Source organism: Mastomys coucha, unplaced genomic scaffold (assembly GCF_008632895.1).
Source record: "Mastomys coucha isolate ucsf_1 unplaced genomic scaffold, UCSF_Mcou_1 pScaffold5, whole genome shotgun sequence".
Taxonomy (NCBI): domain Eukaryota; kingdom Metazoa; phylum Chordata; class Mammalia; order Rodentia; family Muridae; genus Mastomys; species Mastomys coucha.
In genome coordinates, this window is record NW_022196911.1 from 56,055,441 (window position 1) to 56,068,172 (window position 12,732).

General features: G+C 51.3%; 1 protein-coding gene across 2 annotated transcripts in view; it reads left to right on the plus strand.

Moving 5' to 3' along the window:
* Positions 1-1,680: 1,680 nt before the first annotated feature.
* The window catches only part of Map2k3 (mitogen-activated protein kinase kinase 3), a 25,852-nt gene continuing 14,800 nt past the window's right edge, over positions 1,681-12,732 (plus strand). The window contains exons 1-3 of one of the 2 annotated variants that reach the window (XM_031352821.1): positions 1,681-1,791; positions 6,518-6,617; positions 7,275-7,556. In XM_031352821.1, coding sequence (XP_031208681.1) covers positions 6,590-6,617; positions 7,275-7,556 — 310 coding nt within the window. In that variant the 5' untranslated portion in view covers positions 1,681-1,791; positions 6,518-6,589. Of the gene's footprint in view, positions 1,792-6,010; positions 6,065-6,517; positions 6,618-7,274; positions 7,557-12,732 lie in introns of those variants that run through there. The other variant, XM_031352820.1, reaches the window with a different exon arrangement.

The following is a 12,732-nucleotide window of genomic DNA, read 5'->3' on the forward strand; positions in this document are numbered from 1 at the left end:
CTCTCAGGGTACCCAAGGCCTGACAAATGTACTCAGCTGGCAAATGTCTCAACCCATCCAAGCCCTGGGTCCCAGGAGAGGAAATTTACTTGTTGAAGGTCTCCCACCAGCCCCCATCTAGATGAATTCTCTTAGATCTATATGTAGCCGAAGGCCAAGTGTGCAAATATGTCTCTTCCCCAACTCAAGGAAGGGTAATTCCACACCAGAAACATGATGTGGATGCACAGGGTGTGGCCCGAGACCTGGCTTCCAGGCGAGAGAGGCCCAGGGCTGGTGCACTGGGCACAGATGGAGGTGTCAAGGCTTCCTCTTTGCACAGGCAATGGAAGATGCTCAGAGAAACCTTAGCATCTGAGACCACTTCTCCTTTACTGTTTGCCTGGTGGGGAGGTACTCACTCCCAAGAACAGATCTGTGACTTGGCCTGGGGGTGCGGCTAGCTTGCTCTCTGGCCTGATATCCTTGTGGGAGCTCACAGACCTCCAAGGCCTGGCCATAAAGGCCTACTCCTTGTAATTCAGGCCGGAGGCCAGGCTCTCAGTTCAAGTTGGGGGATGTAAACTGGGAACCCTTAGACCAGCTTCCTTTGGCCCGCCTGGCCCAGATTCCTCTCGGCAGGATGCTGCCCTGGAGAAACTGGGTACAAGGGATAGGCTGTCTCCTAGCCTACCTTGGTACTGGGTTGCAGCCAATGCTATGCGTGGAATGGCTACCTGTCTGGAAGTATGACTAGATGGGTACTGGTGGTAACTGTGGCTCAAGGTACAAAGGCCAAAGCAGTGACGGTATCTTCATCCACACAGCTCTGCTGAGAAGCCTGTGGCTCTTTTGTGAGCCATAGTTCATGGGTGGGGTCTAAGAGTAACCCTAGATTCTAGTTTGTGGGTTTTTTTTGTTTTTTGTTTTTCATTTACTCCTTGGCCTCCCTTTCTTCCACTCCTTTCTTCCTCTACATTTACCCCATGTCTTATGTACAGTGGCCTTTTTATTTTCCCCTGAAGTACCTTTTTAATTTTTACAAAGACATGGCAGGGACATGGTGCTAGATGTCAGATGGCATTATTACAGCAACACCATGGGCTCCCCAGCCTGCTCTCTGTAGAGACACTGCCAACCCTCTTACATGGGAGATGAGACAGGGAGCCAAACTGACCAAGTTCCTACCCTGGAACTCTGAACTCCCCCTTCCTTCCCTTCCCGTGTGCATACGGCTTCTGATTTCCTTCCATCTTTTTCCATTTTAGACAGCATCCAATGGCTTCCCACCATGGAAAGTAAAGACTCAGTTCTCTCTTACAACGGGGTCCATATATCTGACTTCCTGCAAGTTAGACAGACCAGTGGACAGACCCTATGACCTCCTGGGCAGCAGGCAGCTGTAAACACTGTTAAGACATTAAAATAGCTTTTTAATGTTAATATACTCAAGGCTAGGTTTGCAACCGCTAGCTTTTACGTCAACTAGACAAAAGAGAACTTCAGTTACGGAAATGCCCCCAGAAAATTTGGCTGCAGGAAGTTAAGGCCATAGGGCATTTTTTTTTTTTTTTTAAAAAGTGATTGATGGAGAGGGGCCAGCCCACTGTGGGTGGTGCCATCCCTGGCCCACTGTGGGTGGTGCTATCCCTGGCCCACTGTGGGCGGTGCCATCCCTGGCCTGGTAATCTTGGGTTCCATATGAAAGCAGGCTGCCAGTAAGCTGCACTCATTCATGGTTTCTGCATTAGCTCATGCCTCCAGGTTCCTGCCCTGATGTTGTTCTTCTTCGATGAACAGTGATGTGGAAGTGTAAGTGAAATAAATGCTTTCGTCTTTAACTTGGCTTCGGTCATGGTATTTTATCAAAGCATTTTTTTTTCCCTGATGTTCACTTCTGTAAAATGAGCAAAGTCACTGGGGTGGGCAATAAGGCTCTCTAAGTAGCAGCGGTTGGACTCACCCTTGCTTCTCTGAGCTAAAGGACAGTCAGACTAACAGCCAACCAGACTACCCTATGCTCGCACCAGCTATCTTGAATACTCCACAGACACTCAGAACAAGTTTTGAAAAAAGCATGGCTGACCGCCTTGGCTCTTGAAGGTGCAGCTCCAGACAGGGATGTTTGGGATAGCTTGCACCAGCCCCCGGCCCCCCTTTCTTTTTGAGACAGGGTCTCTAGCTCAGGAAAGCTTCAAACTTCCTATGCAGAGGAAGATACCCTTAAATTTCTGATCTCCCTAGCCTCCAACCTCCCAAGTGCCGGGGTTACAGGAATGTAGCACTATACCGGGTGCTGGGGATTGAATCTGGGGCTTTCTGCACCTCAGGCAAGCATTCTGCTGAAATACAACTTGACCATATACCAGACTCAGCTAGCCTAAATCTCGCTGTGCTCTATATGACTCTGCAACTATTTTCATTCTGCCCAGAAGGGGCGCAATTTCCCCAGTTATCAACCCGAGGGACCGCTGAGGCGGCTGCTAAGAGAAAAGACTACGATTGGTCCAAACAAACGGTTCTGATTGGCTCAACTACCGACAGGCAGCTCAGGCTCTCTAGACCGTCTTCTGTGCTGTCTACCATTCCTGGTGTTACAATAGGGCCCAATAAAAGTTTCCCTCAGGTGTTTTCTCAGCCCTTGCTTTCAGTAGTGTGGTCTGAACTGGTGACACCTAAAGAAATAAGCGGAGACAGTAGCAAGTGGTGACTGTAGCAGAGACAGCTGGAGAAGAGAGGCAACAAGAGGCAGTGGAACAGCAGTGGCAGTGACAGCTGAGCAGGTGGCAAGCTAAGCTGTGAAGGCAACAAGGTAGCTATCACCAAAAACACAGTGGTAGTCCTGGTGATGGTCGCAGTGGCCCTATGAGAAGGCCTACTAAGTGTTCTGGCTTCTGCCTTGCCAGGTGCCAAAACTTCCCAGTAGCGGCTAAGTTGTGGAAGGAGTCAGGCAACTTGGGAGTGACTGAGAGGGAGCAGAAGCAATGATGCCTGTGGATGGGGGTTGGGGTGGGGGGAAGCCCTGTCCAAGTTCTAGTTCAGTTAAAGCATGAGGATCAAGAATTCAAGGCTAGCCGGGAGTTGGTGGCGTACGCCTTAATCCCAGCACTTGGGAGGCAGAGGCAGGTGGATCTCTGAGTTCGAGGCCAGCCTTGTCTACAGAGTGAGGCCAGTATGGTCTACAGAGTGAGTACCAGGACAGCCAGGGCTATACAGAGAAACCCTGCCTCAAAAAAACAAAACAAAACAAAACAAAACAAAATAAAACAAAATTCAAGGCTAGCCGGGCCTACATCTTCGGATCCTATCTTCCAACACACACACACACACACACACACACACACACACACACACTCACTCACATGCACATGTGGCAGAGACAAATGATTGGCTCAAGGCCTCTGTTGCTTTGTGGCTTAGGTTGGAGGACAGCCCTGTGCAGATGGACCTAGAACTGCTCCTATGGTATAGTTGATGCAGAGGTAGTATTCATCTGCCTCTCTTTTCTTGGCTGTGTGACCATGGGCAAGTTGCTGGTCTCTGTTTGCAATGCCTCTCAGCAAATCATGGCAATAAGAACATCTTTGTATTTCTGGATTCCAGACAGCAGGATACATACTCTGGTATAAGACCCTGCCTGGTACTTTGAGCCATCCCCAATCATTTGGGTTAGAATCTGGCCTCCTCCCTCCCTTCCACAAGACCCAAGGAAGATGCTTGGGTCTTGTTTTCCTCCCCTGGAAGAAGAATTTCCAACTATGTCAGCTTCCCCAAGGTGTGAACTTGTGAGACCTGGCAGGCAATAGGTAGCAATAAATGTCCCATATAGGAAGGACCATGTTGGACACCTCTCAGCCTGGAACTCTTTCCTGCTGTGGACAGAGAGCTCTACACAACCCTGTAAGGACTTGGGTAGTCCAGATCCAAAGGTAAAGAGCTACTACTGTCTTTCTAGAAAGCCATGGGAGAAACTCAGAGAAAACTGTGTGGCTCAAAAGAGGACTGTGATGCATTTTAATGAGTGCAGGGGCAGGTGAAGGCACCATGATCTGCCAGACTGGAGTCTGAACAATAGCCCTGTCACTGCACTGCTCGTGTGTATGTGCATGTCTCCATCTTCTTCTTCCTTCTCTTTCTTTCTTTCTTTTCCCCTAGGCTGGCCTTGAACTCTGCCAGCCTCTGCCTCCCAAGTGCTGAGATTACAGGTGTGTGCCACAACTGCCTGGCAATCCTCTGCTCTCTATTCTGTTCCGTGTCCATGAAAACGCACACCTCCTTGGGAGGTGTGTGCTCCAAGTGTTCAGTGAGTACTTACTGTGCCCTGTGGAGGCCAGTCGCCAAGTGTGGATCTGCTTTCTACACCTTGCCTCGTAAGGAGTCTGCATGAAGGACCAACACACAGTAGGTAGGGCTGTGAAAACGGCATGTGCAATCATACAGGTAGTGTCAAGTCACATGTATGAATTATCATGCAATATTTCAAAATGGTGGCCATTCAAATACAGCAGGTAAAAAAAATATATATCTAAGAGGTAAGTATCTCCTGTGTTTTTTCATATGGCAGAGGAAGGAGGGTGGGAAGGCATCAGATGAAGGCGGGGAAGGACATTCCTGGCTGAGGGAACAGCTTTCGAAAAGACAGGCTTAAGAAGGTAAGTGGTTCGGAAGTGTCTAGATGTGTCAACAGGGCCAGAGAGTTGGAAATTCCTACCTAGGGAACCAGGAGAGGTTTGAGCTTGGCCAGCCCCCTTTCAGAAAGCTCTCTCTGCAGTACTGTGGAGGGTCTGTAGCAACTGATGTGAGAAAGCCGGATAGCAGGCAAAGCACAGAGAGCATCATGAACCGGGCACCCACAGAGCACAGCCACACTAGGGCTGGTCACGAAAAGGCACGCACCCCAGGCCAGCAAGCGTTGGCTGCAGAGCAGATGCAAGTGCTCTGCAGACGGCAAGGCACTGCACACACGACCAGAGCTGTGCATGACCGCTGTGCCTGTCAACAGGCCTGCCCCTGTGCAGCCATGCTAAATGCATGCAAACACTGTGCATCTCATGGGAATTCATGTGTGCTTGGTGTGTATGGTCAGTGCATGGGGAGGAGGCTCTACCAGCACCTGGAAGTGGTGCATCTAAGGAAACCGCTCACCTCTGACCATACCAGTGGTGACACAACTAGTTTGGGACTTTTGCTTCCTGTCTTGGAAATGCTTATCCCTTTTCTTGCTTCTTCAAGTCTCTGCTTCTGTGGCACTGTTAGAGAGGCTTTTCCTGACCGCTCTCACTAAAATCCCACCTCTAGACACACTGTCTCTCTTCTACTTTTCCCCACAGCATTTGTCAACCTGAGACACCCTATCATTTAACTTAGGCCAGAAGTCCACTCCTTTCTGAGAGCAGAGTTGTATCTGTTTTGTTCCTTTTTGTTTGTTTGTTTGTTTGTTTTGAGACAGGGTTTCTCTTTGTAGCCCTGGCTGTCCTGGAACGCACTCTGTAGACCAGGCTGGCCTTGAACTCAGAAATCCACCTGCCTCTGCCTCCCAAGTGCTGGGAATAAAGGCATGCGCCACCATTGCTCAGCATTGTTTTGTTGTTGATCCCACAATGCTACGTGCACAGTATGTGCTCAATGAGTAAGTTGCTCCCCGCACCCCAGGTTTGAACCATCCTCTTTCTTCAACTCATAGTCACGTGATAACACAGGCTAAATCCTTCTCATCCCAAACCTCAGTTTTCCTTTGAGGGATCTGCTCTCCTGGGAGTCAGGGTAAGAGGCAGCCTGCTGGGATCTGAGTCCAGTGCTCTGCCCAGTTTCTGAGTGGTCATGTACTCTCCCAGCCTAACTGTGCCACTTAGGAACAGGAGGGTAACAGATGCTGTTGCCAGAGGTGGCCAGAGAGAAAATGTCTGGTGGCCTTCCATCATGCCCCTCATTCCAGCAGCTGACTGGCTTGCAGGTGCAGCCTAGATTGGCTTCCTGAGCAGATCTCCACTCCCTGCTCTGGCCTTTCAGTTTCTTCCACGGATGATCTCTTACCTCTCTTCTTGGCTACTTGTCTATGAAGGTCACCTTCTCCGACCCCACCCAGGTGAGGTAGGGCCTCTTCTTAGGACACTTGTATCTATTTATAGCACCCCACATGGAGTCTGTGATCCCTGGGCTGTTTGTCAAGTTCTCTGACTAACCCATTAAATTCCTCCTGTTTGAGGGCTTTGTCTGAGTCACCCTGGTGCCTGCGAGGCTGGCACGGGACTAGTTACTTTACCCATGTCTTTGGCATGCTTTTCCTACTTCCTCTGTTCATTCTTCGAATAGTTCTTAGGCACCTACTATGTGCATGGCTCTGGGCTGAGCCTTGGGATACAGCAGGGGATGAGACATTTAGGATTCCTAATGGGGAGGGGCATGTGGCACGGGAGTAGGGCTGCGGTAGAAACCAAATATGCAAGCAAGGCATTTGGGGCCTGAGTGTTGTCCAGAGAGCTAAGACTTACTCGAGCTCCGACTGACTCCTTGACCTTGTGCTTCTTGCCCTCACTAGACCTGGCTTTCCAACCGACCCCAGAGATTCCTGGTTAGTGTGAGGACAGAGGCTCAGCGACCTGCGGCCGAGATGGAACCCCAGTCAAGGCTGGCAAAAGGTATTTCAATGTTTGGAACGACACTTTGTTTAATTTGAGACTACCTCCAGTCCCGGGAGTGGAGCTGCTATAATGTTACAACCAAACAGTTACTTTGTCTCTAGGCAAAGGTTAGCCACTGAATTCCCCGCTCCCTAGGTGCTGGCGTGCCAGGTGCTCGTAGAGGCTGGACTTAAACGCGTGCTCGTTCAGCAAGGCGCAGTAAACTCTTTCCCACAATCGGTGAACACTCACCTGGCACGCGCCCGCCGTGGGATCGCTCTTTTCCTACTGCCCTAGGAGGCAAGCCGGCGGTCGCCGCTCTCTTCAGGGGAGCACATGGACGCCCATCTTCGGTATGGCTCAGCCATTTAGGAGTCTAGTCTCACTCAGGGAGCATTTTTAGCCCCACTGAGCACATCGGCCTGGCCCGGCCACCCTAGAGATCTTGGGATTTTCCAGATTGCGACCCGCATACGCTACGCCATAGGGGGGCACAGGCTGGGGCACCCAGGACCACGCCAGCACAATCCCGCGAGTGGGTAGGGCTGTCATCTTGAGGGCAAGAGGGCGGAGCCGAGCTGAACTAGGGGAAAGCTGGGTTGGATTCCGGCTCTTGGAGGGTGGGGTTTGTCCGTGACAATCTGGGCGGCGTCTGATAGGCTGGGGCCTTTTCAGGCGGGCCAATAAGTACGATGGGCGGGGCCTGCGTGGCGCCGTCGGCAGGCGTCCGGCGCTGCCCAGTGTGGCTGTGGCGCCGCCCGCCTCGGACGCTTGGAACCGTCGCGTCTGTGTCGCCTGTGGCCCATCGCCTGCCGCCGCTGTCAGCCACCAGCAGCCATGAGCGCGCCCGGCCCCGGTGTAGTCTGCTGTCCTCTAGATTAGTGCTCTCCACCGCGACGGTCTGCAGTATGGAGTCGCCCGCCGCGAGCCCGCCGGCCAGCTTGCCTCAGACCAAAGGTAGGCTCTCCCGCCCTATCGCGCGGCCCGAGCCACATTCAATTTGAGCCCGCCCGTGACCCTGGACTCCCTTCCGGGCTGGGCACAGGCATCTGCACTCCAACCCAGGACTGGGTCCAGCCCAAGCCCGGGACCTCACGGGACCTCATTGGAATCCGGATCTTAGGCCGTGGAACTTCACCCAGGCAGGACCTTGTTCCCACTCCACTCCAAGTCTGGAGCCTCACCGTGAGCTCCTCATTTAGACTTCTGGGCTTTATCCTGGACTCAGCCGGGATTTCAGTGATCCCCTCTAAAGGGTCTTTGGGCTGCACTAGCCCCACTTAGGCCAGGCTCTTGGATTTTGTCCAGGCAGGAATTTAATCTCTTCTGGGCCCCAGGGCTGTGTTCCCAAATGCCGGAAACCTGTCTGCTCTTGAATTCAGAACTCCTCCTCTCTTCCAACTCCTTCTATTCTTGTGAGTTCTCCTTTGCCCCATGCCTTGCTGGCCTGCACACTGGCCGCCTGCACTCCTCCCTAAGGCTGTACCTGTAGAACTTCCTGGCGTCTCCTGTGCTACTTGCTACTTGTTGACTCAGTTGCAATCTTCTCACTGAGGTTTAGGAGCTGACCGAGTCTTGCACCTAGTGTTTCTTGGTCTGCTGCTCTTAGACCTGCTGTTTGGTCCTTAGGGTAGCAGCAGGCCGGCCGGGGGCTGACTGTACAAGCCTTGGACTTGTCTTCTCCAAGTAACTAGCTGTCTTTCCTGGAAATTTCTGTGAGGTGGCAGTGCTGCTGCGTGGGCTGTAGCAGCAGCAGCAGCAGCATTTGTCATGGGAAGTGAGGGGGATAAGATTTGGAGGTCAGAATGCTTTTTTTTTTTTTTTTCCAGGAAGAGGGAAGGATGTTTTTGACATGTCAGAGACTCAGTAGGTTGGTCTGCAGAAAAGATTTCCAAGCTGGACCTATAGATATGAATGGGTTGACCCTCTGCATTCTGAACTGCCTCACCTGGCTAGTCTCTGGACATGTCTAGGACTTACTAATGAAATGGATGTTAGGGGTGTGGTGTGAGATTGAATGTAGAGTGGTTTGAAGCAAGCATATCTGAGATGATCAAGAACCAGCATAGCACCCAGCACATAGTAGGTGCCCAGAGGAAAATAGTTGCTGCACATCCTTGACTGTCTCCAGCTTTCCTGCTGGAAAGGCTCAGCCCTGTGGGGTCTGCGCCCAGTTTTGGATTGCAGCTGCAGAGCACAGAGGACAGGAACGGCGGGCACTTAAGAGAGTGCTTGTGCAGTGGTGGCCTTCTCTCCTTCTGACCTAGGAAACCTCAACCTCAGAAGTCCTGGTCCTGGGCAGGCTGTCCTGAGCAGGCGGGGGCCTTTCGGGTCCCCTGCAGCTGGCTTCCATGGCTGTGTAGGAGCCTAGTGGGCGGGGTAATTGCATCTTACATAAGTGGGAGGCCAGATCCCTGACCATTGCCCAACTTCTGTGAGTAACTAGGGAGGCACTTATTGGGGGAGGTGGCTGGGGAGGGACTTGCAGTGCAGACCTCGTGGAACTTGAGAACCAGGAAATTAGATGCTGCTCCACTCAGGAAGGGTTTGGAAGCAGTGTTTGTTTTGGAGGCATTTCAGCTCTTCCAGGCAAGAGATGCCTCATCAAAATAAAAGTTGCAGTTGCAGATCACAGGTGGAGAGATTGTAAGTGACATTGCAAAGCAGTGTATAGGGAGACTGTGGACTTTCATGTGCTTGGTGACCTGAGGCCTGGCACTGGACGTTCCGGGCCTCTCTTCTGAGAGGGCCAGTGTGAATTTGCAGATTGTAGGTTAGGTAACACGATATTGGATGGATTGGGTGGAGGCTCTTTCCAAGGCCCAGGATCCCTGTAGCCTTCTAGGGTTCTGGAGATAGCTGTAGTGGGGGACTGACAATATCCATTCACCAACCCTCTAAGAGGTTTTTATTTTTCTTTTACCACGTGCTATACATTGCTTTGTTTATTACTCATCATCCCATTTGCTCATAAATAGAAGCTCAGGAACTCTGACCATTCACAGAGGCTGCACAGCTATGGGGGCAGAGCCCAGCTACAGCAGGATTCTATGTTGATCTCCTCAGGGCTCCTTCCATCCCATTCCCATGTGAGGTGCTTAGGGGAGCAATGGGACACTGGTACCCTGGCCATTACCCTCATGTTCACTGAGCCATGAGGCTTGCTGAAGCAGAGAACCACCTATTGTGCACAGTCTTTTTTTTTTTTTTTTTTGGTTTTTCGAGACAGGGTTTCTCTGTGTAGCTCTGGCTGTCCTGGAACTCACTCTGTAGACTAGGCTGGCCTCAAACTCAGAAATCCACCTGCGTCTGCCTCCCAAGTGCTGGATTGAAGGCGTGGACCACCACCGCCTGGCCTGTGCACGAAGTCTTTACAGCGGACGCTTCCCCCAGTGTGACCCTGCAACAGACGCAAAGTGGAGACCTTGGCGAGGCCACGCCAATATGAATCCTGACAGGAACTCTTTCCACCTTTGCAGGAGATTTAAATTAAAAATTACACTTATGCATATATATATATGCATGCCGCATGTATGGGGTCTGTATACTTTGTGGGTATCAGTTCTTTCAATTCAGCCATGTGGATCAACCCTCCACCATGTGGGTTTCGGGCATGGAATTTAGGTCATCAGTCTTGATAGTAAGTACTCTTACCTGCTGAGCCATCTTGCTAGCCTGTTTGCAGAGGACTTTGAACAGAGCAGGGTGTGGTAGCACCTGACCTTTGGTGGGGACTGCAACTTTATCTATGAACTTCCCACTGGACAGTTGGCAGCCTAGTTCTTTGTGCCCAAGTCTAGGAAGTTCTCCCCACATATGTGAGGCATGTAGGTCCTACAACTTTGTTGACTTCTCCTGTCTCCTTGCTCATGAATGGGTCACTGGGTGCCATCTGAGGCCAAGGGCAGCTGGTACAGGGGCATATGTAGTCAGGGTGGTCTGGGTTTGCATGTCTTGTTTGTCCTTGTACATATTGTCAGGGATGGCCTTTGGCACTCTGTTGGAGGTGTTGTCATTGGAGTTCATTGGTGGCTGGTGTCTCTGGCAGCCCAGTGAGGCAAAGGAGCACTGAATGTCTTGTCCTGGTCCTGTCTGCTATGGTTATAGCTTTCCTCCTGTCCTGGGAGTTGGAAAGACTAGAGGGTGGCACCTTGGGGACTTCCCCCAGTCGTGGTGTGACGCACAGGAAACTCTCTATCAGCCAGCCTGTGGCTCAGGGCCTGAAGGCAGTAAAGTTCCCAGTCAGCCTGTGTGGGGAGAGGCAGCCAGGCTTCCGGTGGGTGAGTCAGCAGGCACTGGATGCTGACTCACCACAGGCATGCCAGTCACAGCCTATAGCTTAAAGGGGCAATGCCAGGCAGGGGGTTGCATACCTCCACCTGGAGGCTGACCCTGGCCCTGGGCTAGATACCACAGGTGGTCTGCTCTGGACCTTCAGTTGAGCTGGGATTCTGGGCGATCCTCCTGTCCTGTCCAGGAACTTCCTCTGTTAGGTAAACGACTCTTGCTTCCTCTTGTTCACCACATAAGAGGAGATGGCAACTGTTGTTGACTGCCCCTGGCCCAGGGAACAAAGCCTGGTGAAAGCCAGGAGCAGTGGCCTTGCAGGGTCAGTCAGCGTGAACTGCCTGGGGTCAGATCCCTATTCTGCAGATTTTGCAATGTAACATTGAACAAATTGTATCTAGTACATTCTTGATACTTTGTATAGGTGAGTATGCAGCATCTTTCAGAGAAGAAGCCAGAGGTCTGTTCCCCCCACCCCCAGCAAAATGAGTACGGGAGCTTTGCCTGTATGGATGCAGATGATCTTTATCCAGTGGCATTGCAACTATGTTATAATGGACTTAGGATCCCATCCTGACTCTTACTTCCTCATCTGGGCAGATGGCATATCCTCTTTGATGCTCAGTCCTCTCCCGGGCAGTGGGAGGAAGCACCTCTCCCCTGCAGGGTGATAGTAAAGATGGAAGATAGTGTTTCCCAAACAAATGGCATCTGTCATTATTTAATTGTTGGGATTCTGGCTGCTTCTCATTGGGAGGTGAATAAATGGCTTCTGATGATATACTCATAGGATTTGTGACACAAGGCTTCTTTGGTCAGAAAGCCAGAGTTTGCCAGGCTCTAGGATAACCTTCCTAATGCTGCAACCCTTCAATATAGTTCCTTGTGTTGTGGTGACCCCATCATACAATTATTTTCATTGCTATTTCATAACTGCAGTTTTGCTACTGTTATGAATTGTAATGTAAATATCTGTGTTTTCCAATGGTCTTAGGCGACCGTTGTGAAAAGATTGTTTGACCGTAAAGGGGTCTCAACCCACAGCTTGAAAACTCCGAGCTCTCGGCTCTCTTTCTCCTCTGCTTCCTAAGTTGTAAGCTACCACTGCTGCCTGAACTCCCTCAGGAAATCAAGAAGGGCAACAGAGAACTGAGGTGGTTGTTCCTTTCTGCAGATCTGTCCCTGTCACTCAGCTTTGTTGACCAGTGGCATTAAAGTGTAGGTGAGGGAAGCTTGGGAGGTGTGGGGCTGGCCTCGGGGTAGAATCTCCTGGGGTAGTTTCTCAGGTGGTAGAATTTCATCCATGTCAGATCTGGTGCTAGCCTGGGGAGTGAGTGAGTGAGTGAGTGAGTGGGCAGCAGGACTCAGGTGTGAATTCTCTCACACCTCCCCTTGGTTGTTTTTCCATGTTGCCCATATCTGTCAGGTCTGTGTGCCCAGTAGCCCTGTAGATTTTTCTTGCCCTATGTTGCTGGGGCACATAGACAACAAGCCTAGTGATACTTGGCCTTGGGAGGCTCAGCAGCTTCCTAGCCCTCCCTAGCCTTCTCCCTGCCTGCAGGGTTATGGTTGTAATGCCTTGGCTGAGCTGGAGGCCAGGGCTTCCCTGGCTGCTTCTCAGGATGCTCTCTGTCCAGCAGCACCCACAGCTAGTCCAGACCCTGATCAGCTCAACTGAACCCTTGCATATATGGACCCATGGTGAAGCCTGCTCCTGCTTTCCCTTCTCTCCAACTTCCACCCTCCCCCTTTGCTCCCCATCGGTGTTGGTGTTGTTGTTGTTTTTGTTGTTGCTGTTCCTCCTCCTCCACCTCTTCTCTCTCTCCCTTTCCCTTTCCCTCCCTCC